This window comes from Notolepis coatsorum (assembly GCF_963971535.1).
Source record: "Notolepis coatsorum genome assembly, chromosome: 2".
Classification (NCBI taxonomy): domain Eukaryota; kingdom Metazoa; phylum Chordata; class Actinopteri; order Aulopiformes; family Paralepididae; genus Notolepis; species Notolepis coatsorum.
Window position 1 is genome coordinate 116707831 of NC_140166.1, and position 25167 is coordinate 116732997.

Below are 25167 nucleotides of genomic sequence, written 5' to 3' on the forward strand. Positions count from 1 at the left end.
TCAATCATTTCCGTCCCATGACCCCAAACTGATGGTTCACGTCTGTGCTGTTCAGTAAAAGCGATGGATCGGTACCTGGTATCGGTCAGATACTTAAAAGTTTAGGAATTGGAAGTAAAAAAAAAACATTCGTTCCACCCCCACCCCCCCCAAAAATTAACAAACAAAAGCGACCCTTTAAAATGGGTAAAACGGAAACCAACATGCATACAAGTTACACTGATAAATATTAACTCATTCAAACCGTGACACATGCCCTCAGGCGTCTGGGAGTTTCGACACTACCGTGTGCACCTCCTTAGGCCGTAGCCTAAACCATGTGGGATTAAATAGAATTAAATAAAATTACAGTAGCAATATAGAGCTGCCTTACGGTCAATATAGAACAAAATCTAAAAAAGAAACTGCGCGACTAAATTCCATTTTCCAAAGGATTGCACGGTTTGCTGAGGTATGAAATGTCTCTGTTGTGTAGAAACTCTTATTTGGTTAAGATTATTAATTGTTTTTGTTTCCCTTGAAGTTGACGTGAATGCCCAATTCCCTACGGACACATTTGGTGTCATGCTTTTAACATCAAATTGATTCATTAGCTACCAAAGACATGACAAGCGGTGAATTAACCCTTAATACAGCGGTGAAGCCGTGCCCGCTCAACACTCCCCTGTTCCACAACGTCCCTGTCGCTCCCTCTCCAGGGCATCGCTCTCCGCACTGCTGTACAATGTGAAAAAAGGTGCGTTATACATTATTCTGAAATCCTTACCTTAAAAAGGATACCTATAGATGTTAGTTTAGTAAAAAGAAATTCTCTGCTTGTCCTTGATCTGCCTTAAAAACAGGTTGCTAGCACCGTTGGAAGCATCTCTCCAGAGACTAACAGTCCTCTATAGAGTAGACGTGAAGCCACTTATATGGTATGAGTACTAAATCACTAAATAAAAACAAAGATAATAAAATCATTATCTGCTTATCTCTTTTGAAACAACCTGCGTCTCTTACCCATAAGTTAAGAGAGAAGCGCTAATAATGCTAGCAAGCCATTTCTTTTTCAATTCACGGTAACTGTAAAAGTACAGACAGCAAAACAACCACCAACAAACTATGACTAAGTGCGTTGTGAAGAAACACAGATTAAAAGTTCAAAATGTTGTTGAGTATCCCTTAAATTACTAAGTCTTGCGACTTCCTCTTCGCCGTTTGGACTTCCCTGCGTCAATTTAAGACTCGACTAACGGATTAACATGAGGGAGAAACCTGGTGGAAACCTCTGGTCTCACTGTGCGATGCTTCCCTCTGCTGGTTGGAAGTGATGTTGTTGTTGTTGTTGTTGTTGTGGTGGTGGTTGTTGTTGTTGTGGTTGTTGCTGTTGTTCCTTGTTGAGGATGATACTGATGATGTCACCCTCATGGTCCTTCATGTGCTCCAGCAGACACTCTTTGCTGGTCGACTCAAAGCCACAGATACAGCAGCAGAAGAGCAGCACACAGTACTCCATCCCTGGGACCGACGTCGTGGCTGTGGACGTTTGGCCTGGGCTGGCGTGGGGTTGGGCCTGGAGCTGGACCGGGGTCAGGTCCTTCCTCAGGGGGCCGGGGGCTTCGTCGTGCCACCGCGGAGGGTCCGGGAGGGGCACCGAGCCGTTTGCTGCGGGCACCAGAGCTGGGGCTGGGTCCTCCGGGGCCTTGTTCCTCTCCGTCTGGGGCTGGGCCCCTCCAGGCTGCTCGGCGACAGGCTCCAACACCGCAGACAGCTTGTGAGGACTGTTAGGGATGCTGGCAGGTGGGGAAGGAGGGAGGAAGAGAGAAGGGGGGAGAAAGAGGAAGAGAGAATGGGAGAGAGAGGAAGAGAGAAGGGGAGATAGAGGAAGAGAGAAGGGGAGAGAGAGGAAGAGAGAAGGGGAGAGAGAGAAAGAGAGAAGGGGAGAGAGAGTTAGTTGTAAATGAGAGAATGTCGGTGTGGTGGTGACAGGATAATGTCTTTAATAATGCATGACGACACACCAGAGTTACATGGATTTGTGTGGCAGCACACCAGAATATCACAGACCCACCACAATATCACAGACCCACCACAATATCACAGACCCACCACAATATGAGACAGACCCACCACAATATTAGACAGACCCACCACAATATCAGACAGACCCACCACAATATCACAGACCCACCACAATGAGACAGACCCACCACAATATTAGACAGACCCACCACAATATCAGACAGACCCACCACAATATCACAGACCCACCACAATATGAGACAGACCCACCACAATATTAGACAGACCCGCCACAATATCAGACAGACCCACCACAATATCAGAGACCCACCACAATATCAGACAGACAGATCCACCACAATATCACAGACCCACCACAAGACCAGACAAACCCACCACAATATGAGACAGACCCACCACAATATCACAGACCCACCACAATATCAGACAGACAGAACCACCACAATATCACAGACCCACCACAAGACCAGACACTGACAGACCCACCACAATATCACAGACCCACCACAAGACCAGACAAACCCACCACAAGACCAGACAGACCCACCACAATATGACAGACCCACCACAATATCAGAGACCCACCACAATATCAGACAGACCCATCACAATATCACAGACCCACCACACTATGAGACAGAACCACCACAATATCACAGACCCACCACAATATGAGACAGACCCACCACAATATCAGACAGACCCACCACAATATCACAGACCCACCATAATATCAGACAGACCCACCACAATATGAGAATATGAGACACATTGACGAGTACCAGCGCTTATACATTACTGGCAAATGTTTTGTTGCACTTGTGGCAACGAGCGTTGTCAGCATCGACTTTAGTAAAATATACCCAGACTTTTGAAAGTTTCGTTCTGTCTGCCATGATGAGAGCAGAGCTGTCTGTAGCCTACAACTTGAGAGTTGTTCTGAAGCACCCATATGTGTGTGTGTGTGAGTGAGTGTGTGTGTAAGAGCACAGCACAGCCCGCTCCTCGCGCAGACAGAGAGACATTGGAGGGGGTTGGGGTTGGGTTTGGACATTTACAGGGGCCAGTTTCGAATTGCAGTCTCCCGTAGGTGTTCTTTGAGAGTGGTTTTGAAAGTGGGTAGTGATTCGCATTCCTTTACAGCTGTGGGTAGGGCGTAGGGCTGCCGTGGTATTGATTTTTTCCTTACCGCACAAATTAGCGAAGCCTTTCAAACCGCTGCGGTAACCGCAATATATATTTTTTTTAAATGTAATGTTAAAATAATTGGTTCCTAAATAAACTTTTCGAATGCATTTATTTCTGTAGTAGTCTATTCTTTATAGCCTCTAGTCTAACGTTAAATGTCTATCTTTATTACAGTGTTGTCATTAAAGAGGACGACTTTGCAGCAGGAATATTGGTTGAAAACAGCTGGCTGTTCAGCCTGTTCTTGAAACTGCTGGTCGCGACTCGCGGTAGCTAACGTTAACCAAACAATATTGTCACAAGGAAAGATGAAATTACATACCTGGGTTCCATCCTAGAGGAAAATCTTTCCTGTGACAAAATGGCATCCAATGTAATCAAAAAAGTCAACCAACGAACTAGATTCCTGTACCGGATCTCCTCTCTGGTAAACAAGAATACCCTGAAGACTCTGGCAGGAGCACTCATTCAAGGGTACTACGACTATGCTTGCACCTCATGGTACCAAAGCACCTCAAAGGCGCTAAAAACAAAATGACAAAGATCACAAAACAAACTGGTCAGACTACTGCTTGACCTTACTCCTAGAACCCACCTCACCCCTGCCCACTTTGACAACCTAGGATGGCTTAGAGTAGACGACAGAGTACAGCAACTTGCAATGGGCCTCATCTACAAGATACACTACATCACTAAGGTACCCATGTACATGTCAAAATACTTCCCAAAGGTCAGTGAATACCACGACCACAACACCAGAGGGAGCTCCACAAATCATGTTAAACCCAGATTTGGCTATAACAAGGGACTATAGCAATAGACTAGCAATTATGCCACATCAATGTGGAACTCCCTACCCACAGCTGTAAAGGAATGTGAATCACTACCCACTTTCAAAACCACTCTCAAAGAGCACCTATGGGAGACTGCAATTCGAAACTGGCCCCTGTAAATGTCTAAACCCAACCCCCTTCAATGCTCCAATGTAGTTTCCCCCACCCGCCTACCCAACCCCCCCACGTGAATATTAAAGGCAACCAACTTGTGTTCAGCTTTTCGTTCAGCGTTTCTCTGATTCAATCCACTAGCACACGCCCTTGCGGCAGGAGCGCTGGTCGAACCAGCGGTGTTCTGTTGTGTGACTGTACTACAGCGGTGTTCTGTTGTGTGACTGTACTAAACTCTTCCACCACATGACCGACATTTGACATACAGTACACCTCCTATCTATGTTGGGATTATGTTTGGTCATGACAAAACAATAAAAATCGCTACTGTTAGTAATGCTGCCACCACCCACTTCAATGACAGAGCTCTCATATTTGCGAATGCATAAACTATATCTTAAATTATGGCGATGTGTCTAATATGGCTGTCGCGAAGTCATTGATAAGCATTCGCAAAATATGAGAGCGCGCCGCTGTCATTGAAGGGCTTCCTACAACAGAGCACCGCCGCTGCTGCTGCTGAAGCTGTATCAAGCCGCCGGCGGCGCACGAAAGCCAGGGATAAACCACCGCGTCGCCCCGCTGGCGCTTCAGGCTCAGCAGCCTCCACGGGCGAAATAACATATAACGTTACAGTTCCACACTGATGTACAGTGAGTGTCTAATATGGCTGTCGCGAAGTCATGCCTCTCCCTCTGACAATATCATAATGATGTGTTTTCTATATTATATCCACAATCATTCATCTAAAAAATTGTATGGGCTTTGATTAAACATGTAACCTACACCTACTGTAACTTACTGTACCTCTGCTTCCTACAGCACAGCAGGTAATGGCGTTAATCAATGGAACGCGAAACATAATAACGTTACGCTTTCTAGTTCAGCGCATTTCATAACTGTATGGGCTTTGTTTATACACGAGTGAATCTGGTAGTTGGTTGTTAAAAACGCAAAACATAATAACGTTACGCTTTCTAGTTCAGCGCATTTCATAACTGTATGGGCTTTGTTTATACACAAGTGAATCTGGTAGTTGGTTGTTAAAAACGCGAAACATAATAACGTTACGCTTTCTAGTTCAGCGCATTTCATAACTGTATGGGCTTTGTTTATACACGAGTGAAACAGCAGCCCAACACAAGTGCGTTGGAACAGCAGCCCATGGTACACAAGTTGGTTGCCCGCGCTGCCGCTCGCTTGCGCTCCTTGGATTTCATTTGGGACGTGGGACGACTGCCCTTGCCTGCGCGTGGGGGCGCGGCCAATCAGAGAAAAGCCGAACACAAGTTGGTTGCCTTTAATATTCACGCAACCCCCCCCCCCCCCCCCCACTCCACCCACCTCCAACGTACAGTCCCCCACCCCACCTACCCAACCTCCTCCAATGTACAGTTTCTTCCCCCTCAAATGTATATACTCTCTTTTTAGACATAAACAGTACTGTATATTTGTATATCTGGTATGTCATAAATGTCTAGATGTAACAGTACTGTCTACCTGTATGTCATGTATGTCATATATGTTATGATGAATTGAAAATGGGGGACCCTGATGTAAACAAGATGAAAGTCTTTCTCTGGTCTGCATTCCCTTAACAATTGTGTGTATTGAGCTGTACTGTATTGTACCCATTCTGCAATGTTAATACAATTTTCAATCAATCAAACCCACCACAATATCACAGACCTACCACAATGTCAGACAGACCCACCACAATGTCAGACAGACCCACCACAATGTCAGACAGACCCACCACAATGTCAGACAGACCTACCACAATGTCAGACCCACTACTACAAATAAATCCATCATACTGAAGTAATATACAATAATAGACAAGATTTTGTTTTAATTGTATGTAACGTATTTGCTCACCGACTGCTCTGGGATAGGCTGCTCTGGGAGAGGCTGCTCTGGGCCTCGTTGATGGCTTTGTTGACCTGCTCATAGTTGTAGTTCTGGTCTCCTGCATGTTTCCACATGTGGGACTTCAGAGATGGCGGATGGCTGCATACATAGCCACACAGAGAACACCTGGGGAGAGAGAGAGACAGAGAGAGATAGAGAGAGAGACATATGGACACAAAGTGAGAGAGAGATAGACAGACAGAGACTTTGACTTTTAGGGATGCCCCAATCGATCGGCCACCGATCGTTATCGGCCGATAATCAGTATAAATATGCGATCGGTGATCGGTGATAATGCTTTATTTTCGCCGATCGTCAAAGCCGATCTCATTCGCTGAGTTCTGTCTCAGACACCGGGTGGTGCGGGGTCTGCTCCTCCCTCCCGCACGCATGTAAACACGGGTCTAGTCTAGTGAGACGGGACACGGGAGGACGGCGTCGGCGTCTCCCTGAGCTAACGTTAGCTTAGCTACCGTTACAAAATGACCCAGTCAACTATTCACTTTTAGTTTAATACATGATGAGGCATTGTCTAACCGAACGGTATCTAGCCGGCCAGCTACCGATAGCTCCTGATATCAACAAACGCTCCAGCAAGTAGAGATGTGTATGATACCTGTTAGCTGTTAGCTCACGTTAGTTCACTGTTCAAAACGAAATGTCCCATTGAACTAAATAATTCACTGAGGCGTTGTATTAACGTTATATATCCGGCTAGCAGTAGCTACAGATAGCTCCTGATATCAATGTCTTATAACACTGATTCGATGCGTATTCGAGCTGAGGGCTTGTTGAGCACAGTTAAGTAACGTTATACCAATAGGGTCCAGGTGCAGCGCCGGAGAATCCTGGCCGTAGCTCTGCTCGAGGCTACTCGAGTATAGGTCCAGCTGCAGCTCCGGAGAATCCTGGCCGTAGCTGGAGGCTACTAGAGTACACACAGACAGTGGAGCTTGTTGCGTGGTGGCGATGTCTCGCAGATAATACAAGTACAAGTCTAATTATATAATATATATATTTTATAATTTTTTTTTTTTTTTTTTATATTTTTTTTTATAATTTTTTAAACAAACATATAAACAAACATGACAACACACGATAAGATATACAAGCATTAATTGTCAGGGCACATCCAATGAGATCACATTTTAGTTAGTTGTCTTATATACGATATACCCCTAATACCTGTTATCTAAAAAACCTACACACATATGCTCCAGCTCGAACCCCCCCCTCCCGGACCCCACCTTGAGAAGTACCTCCACTACCCCTCGCACCTAACCAGACACTACCATTATAAGCTAGATTTTATTCTCTCCACCACTTCTAACCACATTGACAGTTTGGATTCATTGAGACCCAGAATTCTTGCTGTAGATATTTCATGGTAAATTACATCGAGATATGTAAGAAACCAAACTTTACGGCAAATTTTTTCCGGTTGAAACCAGCGTGATGCGATCAGCTTTTTAGCTACTGTGATACCCGATAAAACCAATCTCTTTAGCTGTGGATTCACTGCAAACTCAAAAACATCATTCAATAGTAATACCGAGGGGTGTACAGGTATATTCCAAGATACGAGTTTTGATATTTGTTGGGTCACATCTTTCCAGAATGCCTTAACTGGTGAGCAGTCCCAATACATGTGCATAAATGTCCCTTCGTCCCCATTTGTACATTGGGAGCATTTGGAGTCTTGTTTAAGCCCCATTCGGCACAGTCTTATAGGAGTCAAGTATGTCCTGTGAATATAGTTAAGATTGATTTGTTGATGATCCGGGTTCCTTGATGTAAGTCGGACATTTGCCCAGGCTCCTTGCCAATCAAAGTCATTTTCCAGGTCTGGTATATCCCTCCTCCAGACAGAGTCTAGTTGGAGGGTTTCATACGAGGACGTTAGTAATTGATGATAAAATTCTGAAACAAAACCTCTCGATGTCTCTCTTTCGTAGAAGAATTTGTGGTATCTGTGGTGTTCAATTGGTCTGTCTAATGGAACACTGTGAGACTTCAAACATAGCTCTAACTGTTTGTAAAAAAGCCATGTGGACTTGGTGAGATTAAATTTTTTGCGTATTTCTTTATCACTACAAAAACCCTGTTTGTTAAAAACATCCCCTAATGAGTGTATGCCTTGCTCTTCCCATATAGGGAATCTTATAGGTCGTTTTCCAATTAAGAGTGCATTGTTATTGAATAAGGGAGTATGATTGTGCCATTTTTGTGGGTTAGGATTTTTTTTTGTGATTCACGCCATATCCGGATCGCATGAGTAATTATGGGGCCAAATTTTCGTTCACAGTGCTTGATTGGTAGTTTAGTGTATGCTATGTCCTTCAGTCTATGTGGGGCTACTATGTTTTCTTCTAATTTTCTCCAGGATACTAATGCTTGGGGGTCAAACCATGTTGTCAATGGACTTAATGTGTACGCCTTAAAATATAGGAAAAAATCTGGAAATGCCATGCCACCATCTGCTTTATTTCTCTGTGCGGTGGATCTTTTTATACGTGGTGGTTTGTTATTCCAAATAAATTTGTATGTGGAGGAGTGTAATCTTTTCCAGTAACCCTCTGGAGGGGGTAACGGTAGCATTGAACTGAAGAAGTTGATTCTAGGTAGTACATCCATCTTAACTATTGATATCCGTGCTTGTACTGTGTTTTTAAGTTTTGCCCATCTATCAAGGTCGTCTTTGATTTTGTTTTGGATTTTTGTGTAGTTGTGCTTCACCGTTTGTCTTATGGTGGGGAATATTTCCACTCCCAAGCATCTGAAATGTTTTACCATCGGTATCTCTCCTGGGAGGGTTGTATCTTTTTTTGCAGGGGTGTTAAGTGGAAGGAAAGCCGACTTCGGCCAATTTATCTTAAATCCCGATAAATCACCAAAGTCCTCAATCAACTTGAGCAGATGAGGCAATGTGGTGTTGGGGTTTTGCATGAACAATATTACATCGTCCGCATATAAACTAATTTTTTGTTGTGTGCCCTTGATTACGATTGGTTCTATGGATTGGGATTGTCTTATATATTGTGCTAAAGGCTCTAATGATAGATTGAACAGTAGAGGACAACCCTGTCTGGCTGAGCGTGATACCGGAAAGATTTTGGAGATGATTGTGCCTGTTGTAATCATGGCCGATGGGTCTTTGTATAATACTTTAATCATATCGATGAATCCTTTTCCTAACCCCATCCTTTCTAGTACTGCCCATAGATACGACCATTCCAGCCTGTCAAAGGCTTTCATAGCATCCAGGGACAGCATCGCCTTAGGTATGGTGTCCTCCTTGTCGGCATCAAGTACGTGCAGTATTCGTCTTATGTTTTCAGTGATCAGGCGGCCTCCTATGAAGCCAGTTTGGTCCGGGTGAACTAAAGACGTCATATGCTTTTGTAATCTGATGGCTAATACCTTAGAGTACAGTTTGATATCGGTTCCGAGGAGGCTTAAAGGTTTATAACTACCGCACTCGTTGGGGTCTTTGTCTTTTTTAAGGAGGACTGTTATGAGTGCAATATTGTCATTCGTATGGAAGTTCCCCTCCTTGACTGAGTATAAGATCATATTTAGTAATAAGGGGCCAATTATGTCCCAACAAGAAGGTACATTTCTGATGGGAAACCGTCTATTCCAGGAGCCTTACCACTTTGCATTGCGGTTATGGCCTTCTTGAGTTCCTCTAGTGTGATCGGTGTTTCTAACTGTTTAGCGTCATCCTCTGAAAGTTTAGGGAGAATAATTTGATTAAGAAATGTGTCCATTTTGTTTTGATCGAAGGTCGTTTCTGATTTATATAAGTCGGAGTAGAATTCTTTGAATGTATCGTTTATTTTTACAGGATCTGTTACAAGTACTTGTTGTGCTCTAATGGTAGTTATATCTGCAAATTTTGCATTAATTCTTAATCGCATGGCTAATAGGTGGCTGGGTTTGGAACCATGGGAGTACTGCTGTTGTCTTGTGCTGCGTATTTGTATTTCCGATTGTTGTCTGTATATGGCATTGATCTCTATTTTTTGTACGTTAACTTGATTCTCTAGTCGAGTTGAGTTGTTGTATTTTAGAGAATTAAATAACGTTGAGTAAAGCGTTTCCAGCTCAGCCAGTTTTGTGCATTGATTCTTGCGCATTTTGGAGGAAAAGCTATCTGTGAAATCTTTGATCTTTCCCTTTACCGACATCCATATTATTCTGGGGTCTTGCACCGAGTTTGCATTCTCCCGTTGGAATACTATAAGAGCTTCTTTGAGTTGTGTAATGAATTCCTTGTTATTAAGCAGCAACGAGTTAAATCGCCATCTCGGGGCTCGGGAGGATAGTATACCAAATGTACCTTTAAGGAGTAAATAACAGTGATCTGATAGTGCGTTGGGTATCATTTCCACTTCATAATTATCAAATAGTCTCTGTGATGCAAAGACATAATCTATTCTGGATAGTGTATTATGTCTCGCAGATCGACGAGAGTACTTTCGGGTCGTGGGATTAAGTAACCGCCATAAGTCATTTACACCTGTAATCTTCGACCAATCCTTTAATGCCTTTGATGAGTTTTTTTGTTCGCTGGAAAAGGCGAGGTAAGATTTGTCCATCCTTGGGTTCCAGATGGCATTAAAATCCGCACCTATTATAAATGAGTAATCGGGAATGTCTAACATTGCATTGGTTAGTGTAGTGAAGAAATCTTCTTCGTACAAATTTGGGGCGTATACCGCTACCAACGCTATTTTCCTGTTCTTATGTTCAATCTTAGCTATAGTTATCCGACCTTCTACATCAGACCATACTCCCTTTAGTACAATATTCAACTTACGTTTAACGACTATGGCTACACCCCGAGTTCTCGTACCAATAGAAGAGTGACTAATATTATGGTATGTGTTGTCCGCTAATTTATCTATGTCTTTCTCTAGAATGTGCGTTTCGCTTAGCAGAGCAATGTCCACATGTTCTTTTTTCATCAGTGTGAGCACGCTTTTGCGTTTGAGTTGGTTATTTATTCCCCCGGTGTTCCATATCATTATATTCAAACTAGCCATAATCTATACATGTTGTATTGTAATTTTTGGTAATGCTTCTAGAGTGCCAGGCAGTAATAGATATACTTCCCACTAGTGAGGTCCCGTTGAGAGCCGAGCTTAAAAACATACATATATACAAATAAAAATCCCCTACCCTTCCCTCCCACGAGAGTCGTACAGGATTGTGTTCCATGAACACAACCTTTGCGTATGACTCCCTCCCTTGCACCACCGGATATCCCAGAATGATCCAATTATCCTTAACATTCCTATGTATACCATAGGATCTAACACTCTAAATTCGACCATAAGTAGAATGTCGACTGTGGCTTGGCCACTTTCCCGTAAAATAAAAATTTAAATAAGATAAAACTAAAAATAAAGACCAAAAATAAGCTTCATTTGTCATGCCCTAATCACTTACATTTTATATGAACTTGTGTAATTTATAGTAACCCATGAATAATATGGAGGTATTGAACTGAAGAGAGAGCCTCAATAAATCAGAGAAAACGGATGAAAAAAAAACAAGTAAAAGGAAGAGAACATTAACTTAGATCTTAAAAGAGCATTGCTATGCTTAAACATCTAAAGTATAAATTGGAGAAGTAGTAGAAATATTTCCAATTAATAAAAAACAGTTTTTAAATACGTATACGCAGCATTTCCCCTGACCGGGGTGGGCGATGATCGTTGTGTAGAATGATCTTTCAGCCGGCCGCTGCTATGATGGTTCTGTGGTTCTGCATATAGATCTGTTGATTATTCCCCCGAGGGGCTTCTGGTAGAGTGACTGACCACGTATTGCTGTTATTCCAGAATGTTCCCTATATCAAAGAATGCTCTAGATGTTCTAGATTATTCCAATATGTCGTTTTTACATTGTTTGAATGTTCCAGTATGTTCTGTAGTGTTCCAATCTTGAATCCAATATGTCCGCAATAATATAAACCCGACGGGGAAAGCATTCACTTTATGCCCGCTCTTAACTGGGAGATATTTTGCATCTTATAAGTTCCTTGCAAGCCACACTGTGCGACACAAATTGAATAATCTTGGGTACGACCATCAATCTGATGCATGTACACTGTGCGATGAGAGTCGTAGGCTACGACGCAGACTACGTAGCGTCATAATAAAGCGTAGCATCATCATAAAGCGTTATCCTGTGTGTCATCAGTGTGCGTCAACCTGACGAGTTGTAAACAAGACGGTCGTGATACGAAGAAGAAGCAGACTGTGAACATGCCAATGTCCAGGAAGCGAACACTTGCCATAGTGGCTTTTATGTGCCTAGAGAGGCCGGCTATATTTAAAAAAAAGAGAAAGAGAACAAAGTCGTGGCTAGGGAAAAGAGGCCAACTGGGAATGCCAGTCCTGCAAATGGAACTTGAGGTAAGTAACGTTATTAACGTCAGCATGCTAACGCTACATGTGTCGTAGCCTCCTAATGAATGTTGAGCTTGTTATCACTGCTAGCTTGTGTTGTTCCCAATGCACTCATTAATGTCTGCCTGTTGTACTTCTAGATACTAACGTCAGCATGCTAACGCTACATGTGTCGTACCCTCCTAATGAATGTTGAGCTTGTTATCACTGCTAGCTTGTGTTGTTCCCAATGCACTCATTAATGTCTGCCTGTTGTACTTCTAGATACTAACGTCAGCATGCTAACGCTACATGTGTCGTACCCTCCTAATGAATGTTGAGCTTGTTATCACTGCTAGCTTGTGTTGTTCCCAATGCACTCATTAATGTCTGCCTGATGTACTTCTAGATACTAACGTCAGCATGCTAACGCTACATGTGTCGTACCCTCCTAATGAATGTTGAGCTTGTTATCACTGCTAGCTTGTGTTGTTCCCAATGCACTCATTAATGTCTGCCTGTTGTACTTCTAGATACTAACGTCAGCATGCTAACGCTACATGTGTCGTACCCTCCTAATGAATGTTGAGCTTGTTATCACTGCTAGCTTGTGTTGTTCCCAATGCACTCATTAATGTCTGCCTGTTGTACTTCTAGATACTAACGTCAGCATGCTAACGCTACATGTGTCGTACCCTCCTAATGAATGTTGAGCTTGTTTACCTCACTGCTAGCTTGTGTTGTTCTCAATGCACTCATTAAAGTCTGCCTGTTGTACTTCTAGACAGATGATCGAAGTGGATTCAGAAGTCTACTCCGCATGGATGTGGAACAGTTCGATCATCTGCTACAGCTGGTGGCTCCTTATATCTCCAAAGCAGACACCCAGATGAGGAGAGCGATCACTGCCAGAGAGAGACTGTCCATCACACTGCGATACTTAGCAACAGGTAATAATCAGGGGTTGTAGTGGAGGGTAAACCCAAGTGAACTCAGGCTACAGTGTATCCGCGGTGACCAGAATGTAACTATAGAATGTGTCAGTCTAATAGTTCTGATATGCTGCAGTTTGGCACATTTATTTGTCGATGCGCATACATAAATGATATTCTACAATCATTCTCCATGCTGACAGGAGAGTCGTTCACTTCCCTGAGCTTCCAGTACCGTATTGGACAGAGCACTGTTGGTGTGATTGTCAAGGAGACATGCAAGGTGTTGCACCAGGTCCTGAAGAAGGATCACCTGACGGTAAGATCCATTTAGAAGCAGCTAGAATGTAACATATGGGACAATCATACCTAGATCAGATAAATATTGATAGATTCATGTCACTGTTCTGATGCAGTCTGTCTGTCTGTTTGTGTAGACACCGACTACAGAGGCTGAGTGGAGAGCAGTGGCCAGTGGCTTCCAGGAGAATTGGCAATTCCCTCACTGTCTCTGAGCCATAGATGGAAAACACATCACCATCCGCCCACCAGGCAACAGTGGGAGCACCTTCAGGAACTACAAGTCTCGTTTCTCTGTGGTCCTGATGGCTGTTGTAGACGCCAATTATCGTTTCCTCTATGCGAATATTGGAACCCAGGGCAGAGTGTCTGATGGAGGTGTTTATGCCCACTGTGACCTGAAAAAGGCATTGGACAGCAACCAGTTAAATGTCCCGCCAGCCCAAAGTCTGCCAGGTACAGATGTAGTCACCCCTTTCATGTTCATTGCAGACGAGGCTTTTCCGCTCCACACACACCTGATGAAGCCATACCCCTTCAGACAGCTTGACCATGACCAGCGTGTCTACAACTACAGACTGTCAAGAGCGAGGTGTGTTGTAGAGAATGCGTTTGGCATACTTGCCAACAAATGGCGAGTCTTTCTCACCATCATTCCCCTAGAACCAGATACAGTGTCCCAGATAACCCTGGCTGCTCTCTCCCTGCACAACTACCTACGAGCCCAGGCCACAGACACCTACATCCCCCCTGCTCTGGTCGACACGGAGGATGAGGACCACCACATCATCCCTGGGAGCTGGCGCAGTGATGCCGCCCTGGCATCAGTGCCTGCTAGCAGGGATCGGAATGCCAACAGAACTGCAAAGGAGCAGCGCGACACACTGAAACAATACTTTGTCTCACCATCAGGTTCTGTGCATTGGCAGGAAGACATGTTGTAATGTCCTTTTGTACTTTTTTGGTTATAAAGATGGTGTTTGAACACTAGGCCTATACACCATAGCCTAACTGTTGGGCCTAAAATCATTATACATGTCCTAAAAGAAAATAACATATGCCTAGGCCTACTTGTAGGGCCTATCGAGTTCAAATGTAGGCCTACATGTTAAGCTACGTAAATATCCACACGTTAAATACGATAACCATATAGGTAGGCCTACAGGCTAACCTTGTTATTCTGTTTTATTTAAAGGCACATAGGGACATGCATGACATACAGGTATATAGTACTGTTACATTTGTGACATATACGATATGCAAATATACACTGTTGATGATATGATATAATGTTAATAGACTAGTGTCTCATTCTCCGTTGCTACTTTACTGTTTGTTGGATACCATTCCCCCACATAGAGACAAATGTTGGTTTTTGCCTCTACACTATATATAATATAATAATTATCTCCTATCAGGTTGGTTCTGTCTCTCTGTCGGCAGCTAACCTCACAAACTACAGGGCAGTTTTATGACAAGCATATAAGTTAATTAATTTCCATCATTGTCCATTGAAATGCATATTCAGTATGAAGTTACAGCTTTTGATTCAGGGCTGACCAGACGTGTGCACCAATCAAGGGGGGGGGGGGTCACCTCATCGCCCAGCCGAAGGGCATTGTCTCCGATTAGTACAACGTTGGGGAGAATTAAGAGGGGAGAATGCAAGGGAACAAACAACACATAGAGTTAGAGTAAACAAAAACAACAGCTCACCAACAACAGGGACAGTGGTCACTAGCTTACTTGTAGATTTACTTGGATGGAAGTAAGACTGCTGGACCTTGACCCTGAAGTTCTACAAAATTGAAATATCAATCTAACACGGGTCATTGATAACCCCGATACAAGTGGTAATTAATCATTTTCTTTGTCTTTATTATAACTGCTTTATTATTCATTTCATTCTATTTCCTTGTTTGTCTGAGAAATGTAAATAAATGAAACTGGAATGGTTTATCAAAGTAATTATTTTTTTATTTGAATAGCAAGTGCTTCAAGATTAGCAAGTGCTTCAAGATATCAAAAAAATTAAGAAATTACAGTATTTCTATACAGTATATACAAATACAGTATATATACGCTCTGCTCCCCCTTTTGATCACAAAAAAAGAATGTAAGAAGGTGCTTCAAGATATCAAAAAAATTTAGAAATTACAGTATATGAACTTACTGTTCACTGCTCAACAGGGGCTAGAAAACTTCAAATAAAGTGCAAAGTATAAGGAAAATAAAACGTACTATAAAAAAAAAGAGATTCCTGAGGCAGGCAGCCACGAACCCCAACCACGGAGGACCCGGTGTCCGGCACCCCCGCGGGCCAAAGCATCACGCCTCTTTAATGCCTCGACCCGCAGAGACACCGAACCACAGCCCCCCCCCCAGTCAGAGCCCACGGCCGCCAGACCCAGAAAATATACATCATTAAAATTACAAGAAAAAAAACAAGTGGACAATGGCACTACCACACTACCAGTTGTACTGATTATCAGTAATCATATTCAGCCTGCGTATCTGAATTTCCACTGAGCATCCCCATGTAGCTACTAGACGGTTGAGAACTGGGAGTGGGAGGAGGCTGGTGGTAGGGTTGAAAGGTTTGCGTTTGCCGCTGGTGTGGTGTGTTGTGTGGGAAGGTGCGATACATCGGCTGATTCGGCTGTGATGCAGGACCCTGCACCTGTTGACGTATTGACATGCTTCTGTCCTGAGATTCATAAATCATCCTCATGATGGACCGCCTTGCTCGCATTTTTTCAACAGGATCCGTTACGTGACGCATCTCACTGCCCACCTGTTTACCAAAAATTACATCTTCATCATCATCATCTCTGTTGTCTGAAACTACTTGCTTGAGGAGGTCAATCTTCTCTCTCTCAAGGTTCAGCCCTCTCTCCCATGGCTTGCTCCGGACCACTTTTGCCTGACCACCCGGTGTGGGTGTGGGTGCGGGTGTGGATGTACGGGTTGGTGGGTCCTGTGCTGATGATTCTGACACCGCTGATTCCCCAAGGTCATCACTCTCTGGATCTTGTTCAGCAGTGTCAGCACAGCTGTCCGTCACTGAATCATCTAGCTGGATGAAGGACATAGGATCAGAATAATCTTTATTGACCAAGTATACACACAATGATTATGCAGGTGACACCATTTGTGAACTGTAGGACACAGTACAAGGTGATAATTAAGCAATAAACCACGAGAGGCAGTGGGTTACAGGGTATTTTACAAAGGCTACTACAGTATATAGTTTGTAGATATATGGAAAATATATAGTTTGGTATAAAATTCCAAATAGAATGGGTTACAGAGAAACGTTCATCCAGTTGATTTTAAACGTGTAATTAAAAGAGAAATTTAAGAAGTCAAGGCCACCACAGACTATAGTATTCATTATTAAGAAATAAACGGTCTGACAACTTTAGTGGTTCAATCCTGATGAATTGAAAATGGGGGACCCTGATGTAAACAAGACGAAAGTCTTTCTCTGGTCTGCATCCCCTTAACAATTGTGTGTATTGAGCTGTACTGTATTGTACCCATTCTGCAATCTGTTAATAAAGTTTTCAATCAATCAATCAAGTATGTACAGTAAGTACGTTATTATTGTCAATTTCCAAATATACACATACCTCCAGGGTGCTGTAGGACTGACGAGGCAATACATGATGCTTTAGGAAGTCCAGGTACTTCAGTATCCATGTCTGTCGCTGGGTTGGGTCTTTAGTCCCACTTCCACTGGGTTTGGGATGTAATAGCTTCCCGTATTGGGTGCGCAGGGACGCTGCATGCGTTACCACCTCTTCGGCTGTGAAGCGCAATAACAACATTACGTTAGTTAATGTACACTGAAAGTGGGCTGACAGAAACAAGACTGTACTTGCATAGTGTGTGTGTGTGTGCTAGCTAGCTAGCCACTAACGTTAAACTCACCCGGGAGCTGCAATTCCTCCGCCATTTCCTTCCATTCTTTGTCCTTCTGTACACGGTCATGGTAACAGCTGGAGGACACATCATACAGGCATGGCTTCTGTTGCCACAACTCGACAAGCCTCTCCTCTTTGATACGACTCCACACAATTGGCGTCCGTTTGCGGGGCGGCATTATTGGATTGTACAGTCACTGTCCCACATAAACGCACATGTGTCGCACTGATCACACGTCATCATGCGGTCGCACTGATCACACGTCATCATGCTGCATTTCTATTGGTTGGTAGCTGACGCTGGTCGTAGAATATCAAGCACTGTCAGATATGTGTCGCAGGCATCTTTGATCGCAAGACTTGCACGTCGGTCATCTTTGAACCTCTCTCACTGTGCGACGTACGACCTGCGTCTTGGAGCCACGATTTCGCCCACGACCACAGATTATGCCACGATTGGTCATCTTTCGTCTGGGACGGCCGAAAATCGCCCAGTTAAGAGCGGGCATAACTCTGAGCACGTAGGTCTCTCTGTCCCAAATCCTCGGTTCATTAAAGATTGTACTATATGGTGACCTTGCATAACAGAGATTAAAAGGCCATTTATACACTATTCTGCGTGTTGTGCAGACAAGTATTTGGCTGCATCTTCAGGCGAGTTGAGGAAAACCCTTGCTCCTTTTCTATCGACAATGCGAAGTATTGCGGGGTATGTTAATATGGGTCTGTATTTCTCCAGATATAGTTGAGACATCACCGTCTTGAACTTGGCACGCAGGTCCACTACATCACGACAATAATCTTCAAAGCAGTGTATTGGTACATCCATGTATTTCAGATTGCCTTTCATCCTGCGAGTTTCACGAATGATAATTTCTTTTATTCTGACTTGGCGCAGGATAACCAATACCACTCTGGGCTTAGCGTTATTGCCAATGGAACGGGTCCCCAATCTGTAGCACTGTTCCACCTCTGGTACATTAGGAAGGATCTCTGTTCCCAAGATTTTCTGTAATTCTGTGGCAAACTCTTCAGGGCGAGCACATCTCACTGACTCGTCCAAACCGACTATACGAATATTCAGCTTGCGTTTTTGATATTCCATCTCGAATATTTTGGCTTTCTGTTCTTCATTGATTCGCTTAAGCTCCATCGTTATATCGCTGAGCTCCGTCTTGATTTCTTTGTAGTTTCCCTTCATCTCAGCAGTTAGGTTAACGTTGATAACCTCTACTTCGTTGTAGATTCGAGCGAAATTTTTTTCGTGGGCTTCCATTACTGTTTCCAGAGCCTCGTTGCGTTTAATATGTGCGTCGGCGTCCGCTCTCAGCGCATACATTTTTCCTTCAATAGATTCTTTAATAGCATCTACTTTTTCGGTTATTATCTTCTCCATTTCCTCCATTCTCTTCTCCATTGTCTTCCCCATTTTCTCCATTTTCCGGATGATATGTTCGGTGTCTGAGGAGGTGTTTGATGGGGTTGAACTTAAAGCGGCCACTGTCAAGTCTATATTTTCTGCTGTATGCCGTACGAATCCTGATTCCTGCGGCGGGACCTCTACGACTGTTTTTGGACTCGTTGTGTTTTTCTTTGGTTTCATCTCGATTCTTTTGGTCAATATAGTTAGTTGATAGTCTCAGTTGATATATGCGTCAAGTTTTAAACGCATTAATGGTTTATAAATATGTTTTTAAAACGAAAAAAAATAAATAATGGGTGAGCAGCTGTGTCACATGCGACCTACTCCATTCTAACGCTAAACCGGAAGTCAAAAATTTTTACATTTTAATTTCAAAAACGATCGGTATCGGATCGGTATCGGCCGATATGGCTCACGACGATCGGTGATCGGTGGCAAAAAACGTGATCGGGGCATCCCTACTTTTGATGTTCTTCATTAAAACATCTCAACTAAGAATATTGCCCAGTAGAGACAAAAACCATCACAGCATCTTCATAAACCAACCTTCACCCACGCAGAGCGACAGAGAAAGACAGAGAGAAAGAGTAGGGGGAGTAGAGTGAAGGAGAGAGATAGAGAAAGTAAGAGCAATAGAGTGATGGAGGGAGAGATAGTAGGATGAATAGAGTGATGGAGGAAGAGAGAGAGTAGAATGAATATTGATGGATGGAGAAAGAGATTAGGGGGAATATAGTGATGGGGAGAGAGAGATAGTAGAATGAATAGTGATGGGAGAGAAAGAGAGAAGGGGGAATAGAATGATGGAGAGAGATAGATAGAGAGAGAGCGAGAGAGAGAGTAGGGGGAAGACAGGGTGATGAGTTGATTTAATATGCTGTGCTGAAATTCCAGCTAATCCTCCTTCTCCTTTCCTTGATAAATCAATCTCAGAAAATAAAAGAGATAGTTAGAGCATAATGGAGGGAGGCGGAGTAGAGACGGAGGGCTAGACAGAGGGACAAGAAACAAGGATGAGGGAGAAAGGATGAGAGGAGCAGGGGAAAAGGGCAGTGACAGAGAGCAGAGGAGAGACAAACTACTTGCCCTGCTATATCTTAACACTTTAATCGCCGGAAACGCCGAAACTCGTCATTGCCCGCCATGCTCATTCTGCCGACGTAACACGTCTTTGATATCAATATTTCTAAAATCTGTGATTGAAATCATATTTCTCCTCCGGGGACCTGAGATATACTGCTGATCTCACTCTCTAACGGTTCAAGAGCGCCATCTGGTGGCCGATCGGCAGATCGCCCAACAGGAAGTGACGCGCCAAACAGGAAGTGCTCACCCATATTTCGTCCGGGCACTCGCGATCGTTAGCAGGACTCCATCTCGACACACTGGATAATCAATTGCTCGCCCTAACTCAATAAACAACGTTATTTGGACGTATATAGTATTATACAACCTGGAAATGGTTCATCTAGATCAGGGGTGTCTTTTTTGAACCAAGATCTACTTTTTTATTTACCACCTAGCCCGAGAGCTACCAGCCAAAATTGTATATTGTAAGCCGTCATTTGAGGCTTTATAAAAGCAGCATAATGAACACAAATCTGTCAGTGCCGAGTCTGACCTCATCTTAAATAACAAACAGCATTGCTTGTTGTAGTTAACAAGGAGAGGAAGAGTTGATTTTTTTTTTTAAATAATCGAATTTTATTAATCAAGATCTACTTGAAATCAGCCCGCGATCTACTGGTTGGGCCCCACTGATCTAGATCAACATCCCATAATAGAAAACTGTCTACTCCAAGCTGATCGCCCAACGGCCTGGTAAGTTTCAGCGTTTATTATTACCGTGTTCAATATAAACTGCTCCGATGATCATATGACCCACACTAGATGAATGATATAACGTTGCCCACGGAATTATAAACGACCCCCCGCCCATCCGGTCAACATCAGATCATACGTAGTAACTTCTAGAAGTACCTCCAGTTGAAATTTTTTATCTGGCACCGATCGCTACCAAACTGTATTTGATCATCAAAATAATGCATTTGGGGCTATAAATCAAGTTCTGGAGAAAGCTGCAGAAAACGATAAAAACATACTTATACTTTAGACCGTATTTTAGTATGAATATGTGAATGAAAAAGTATAACGTTGCTACACCCTGAACAATAGATATAGGACATTGAATGGGCCATAATAATGTCAATTTAGCAATAGAATTTAAAAAAGTTATAGCCCTGCAAAGAAGGGGAACTTCTCCATAGACAAATAGAGCTGGCTAGGGATGGTAAATTATGAATTTAACCATGGCGATCAAAGTGTTAATATTAATCTTTAAGATGCTCATGGGCAGTCTTCATGACCATCCACTATGAACTACAGGTAAACTTGAATTTACAATCTTGTGTACAACTATATTGTACGTAAAACTATAGATAAATAAAAACAATATATAATGAATAGGTAAATATACTAAAGGTAAACTATAGGTAAATAAACTATAGATAAACAATATGTAAATATACTAAAGGTAAACTATAGGTAAATAAAGTAGAGGTAAATAAACTATAGATACATAAACTATAGATGAACTATAGGTAAATAAACTATAGATAAATAAACTATAGGTAAACAAACTATAGATGAACTATAGGTAAATAAACTATAGGTGCAAATAAAAGAGTGTCAGATAGTGGCCAGGGCTTAATTAATAATCAGGGGTGTGGGGCTGTTTTGCCAAATAAAGGCTATGTAAAAACATACAGCAATTACAAGAAAGGCTCCATCAATTCAAACACATTTATCCATCATCTCTCTCTATACCTTCAGTTGATCTAGCTTAATGCACAATGGGTCACCTACGTAGCTTTCTCTCTGTCCCTCTGTCCCTTTCTCTCTCTCAACATGCCCACAATACAAAACAAATCCATCTACCAGACACCCGGACATAAAAACAGTGATCATCCATGATTTAACACTGCTCTGCATCATCACAACACAAGGCTTGCTAGTGCATAATGTTAACTACAGAAACACAGCACGGCTACATGACAACTGTGATTTTACTCACCATTAGTAGCGACACTTGTAAACTGGGTGAAACTTTCTCAGAAGAACATTATTCCATGCCTCTCAACATTATTCCTAGTCCTGTCTTGCATGGAGCGCACTGCCCCTGGAATGCGTTCTGATTTTGAGACATATTTTGAGTGTGGAAATAAGGGATTTTCACAAATCGAATACCAAGGCCAAACGCTGCTCCATCTCTCTGAATCTCTCTCTTGCTCTTTCAGAGTGAGGTTCAAGTCAAGTCAAGAGTTTTATTTGTCACGGCATACAGGGCATACAGTGAAATGCGGGTGGTCATGCCCGCAGCGATTGTGCAATAATACAAGTAATAAGAATAAGACATAACAGGATATGTACATACAGTTTAAAATGCATGGTAAAAGGCATGCTAAGGTCCTGCGACAGTGTTAAGCTACAGATGAGGCACTGGGTCTTATATACACTACTATACAATACTATACTATACAATAACAGTTATACTATATATCCTTATGCTATCTTGCTATATCCATCTATTGCTATACAAGAACCACTCCTGTTCTTTATTTTATTTATTTATTTTTATAAAGTAAAGTGACCTTTTCATTTTGTAAAGTGACCGTTTGGTGTGAGCGTGTGCAGCATGTGTGTGTGTGTGTGTGTTCGTGCTAAAGTGACTGTTAGTGTGTGAGCGTATACAATGTGTGTTGTGTGTGTGCTCATGTGTGCGGAGAGTTCAGTGTTCAAGACTCTGATGGCCTGGGGGAAGAAGCTGAGCCGAAGCTGAGGTTGGTGCTAAAAGGAGAATGCTCTTGTCTCTCTGAGGGAGATTCAATTAATCATTTGTAATTGATATGTAATAGGAAAGCCTCGTTTTTATACAGGTGATATTCATACTGGTTTAAATAAACAATGGTTTCCTCATCTTTGCTGATCATGTATACATTTATTATATTATATATATTATATTATTATATAATAATATATATTATATAATTATTATATAATTCTTTCATTTATTTGCATTTATTTTAAAAGTGTTGGACCTTATGGTGTCCTTGTTCTGTTGTTGACTTATTGTTATGTTTTCTTCTTGACTTGTTTAAAGAAGACCTGTACGGCCCATGGGGACATTAACACTTTGACTGCCGGGACACGCTTTACAGCGTCATTCCCGGCCATGCTCAAGTTGCCGGAGGACGCTGTACAGCGTCCTTATATCAATATTTCAAAAATCTGCGATCGGATTCATATTTCCCCTCCGCTGGCCTGAGATCCACCAGGAGGACCCACTTTGAGCTCTCTGGCGGTTCAGGAGCGCCATCTGGTGGCCGATCGGCGCAATCGCCAAACAGGAAGTGCTATGGAGGTTGTGCTGGTCGGCCATATTACTTCCGGGCACTCTGTTTGGCTCCCGGGACTCGATCTCGACACAATACATAGCGATCGATTGCCAATAACTCGATAAACAACATGATTTGGACATATATACTATTATACAAGCTGGAAATGGACCCGATATTTCTACATACCATAATAGGTAAATGACTGTTCCACGCTCATCGCCCAACGGCGCGAGGAGGATACGGTAAGATTCAGCGTTATTTTTGATCGTATTCCATATAAACTGTTATGATGAACATATCACCCACACTAGATGAATGATATAACGCTGCCCACGGAATTATAAACGATCCCCCGCCCATCCGGTCATCATCAGATCATACGTAGATCATTCTAGAAGTACGTCCAATTGAAATTTTTTATATCGCCCCGATTGCCATCAAACTGTATTTCATCATCAATATAATGCATTTGGGGCTATCATGTTCTGGAGAAAGCTGCAGAAAGAGATGAAAACATACTTATACATTAGACCATACTTTACTATGAATATGTGAATGAAAAAGTTTAACGTTGCTACACAATGAACAATACATATAGGACTTTGAATGGGCCCTAATAATGGCAATGTAGCAATAGAATTAAAAAAGTTATAGCCCTGCAAAGAAGGGGAATTTCTCCATAGACAAATAGCGCTGGCAATCCACAGTAATTTTCCGGATTTCTGGCCGGCACCCATAGTGTTAACGTGTGTTGTTGGGCCTTATAAATAAATTTGATTTGATTTGATATGTCTTTTTTAATAATATATGTTTTTTAAGTTTAAATATCAACATTATCTGGCTATCCTCAGTAAATACTATCTGACCTCATCTGCACACACACACACACACTTTAGAATATTTCAGCTAATGAAGTTAAATCAACTATCCAGTTTGTTTTTATAGTGTAAGGTTTGTCCTGAGTGGGAGGTTCGAAGGATCAAAGTGGGTATCAAACAGCAAGAGCATTTATGTGTTGTATTGTATTGTAATTAATCTGTGTATATCTTTAATCTTTAATCTACATCTATTTTAATTTTAAAAACCGGGCTATCATGATTGTTAGTATTATGTCGGTAATAGCCCTGTGATTTATAGTGGATTTCTACTGTAAATGTTTGTATGTCATGTCAAAAAAAAAAAAAAAAAATGTGTTCACAAAAAAAAACAGGAGGGAAGACGGTCATGTTTTAAACTGTGGATACCAAACAGAGAAGGTAATGATGACTTCAAACTGACCACATAACATGCACCAGCACGTATACGTCCCGTTTTGCACTTGTGCGCACGTCACGGCACTTTGCGAGGGTCTACCGGCTCGGGGTTGCATTTTTTGCCGACCATGTAAAATACCGCTCAAAACTTGAATTTGCCGCCTTTCGAACGCCACCTCATTCGACCAATTCCGTGCCTCGGTTCTCGAGTCACATGATGATATGTCAGGCGAGTGTCTTTTTACAGGCCGGCGTCAAATGACCACGTCGGACAGTATACGCTAGAGAACTGACCAATCACTGCTGATGGCGAAAATGATTGGTTAGCGTTGTAGCCAACGAGTGTCCGCTTCCAACGATACCCCACGTGGGGGTGGTGCGAATATAGGAAGTAGGTGAAAGTTGACGAGTGAAAATAAGTTGTGACTCTAGCTTCAGAACACACAGAGGTGGATGGCCACGGTGCA

The 25167-nt window shown here is 42.5% G+C and overlaps 2 protein-coding genes across 2 annotated transcripts in view; one reads left to right on the plus strand and one right to left on the minus strand.

The window, feature by feature from the left end:
- Positions 1–1063: 1063 nt before the first annotated feature.
- The window catches only part of znf507 (zinc finger protein 507), a 169455-nt gene continuing 145351 nt past the window's right edge, over positions 1064–25167 (minus strand). The window contains exons 8-9 of the mRNA XM_084308279.1: positions 6039–6197; positions 1064–1775 (exon numbers count right to left, since the gene is read on the minus strand). Of these exons, the coding sequence (XP_084164405.1) occupies positions 1277–1775; positions 6039–6197 (658 nt within the window). The 3' untranslated portion in view covers positions 1064–1276. The remainder of the gene's footprint in view (positions 1776–6038; positions 6198–25167) is intronic.
- On the plus strand, positions 12263–13916 carry LOC311248878 (uncharacterized protein; the record flags this gene model as incomplete). The annotated part of the gene is made up of 4 exons (XM_084338107.1): positions 12263–12496; positions 13254–13419; positions 13605–13720; positions 13839–13916. Exons 1-4 carry the CDS (start codon positions 12347–12349, stop codon positions 13914–13916), a joined length of 510 nt encoding a protein of 169 aa, XP_084194233.1. The 5' UTR covers positions 12263–12346.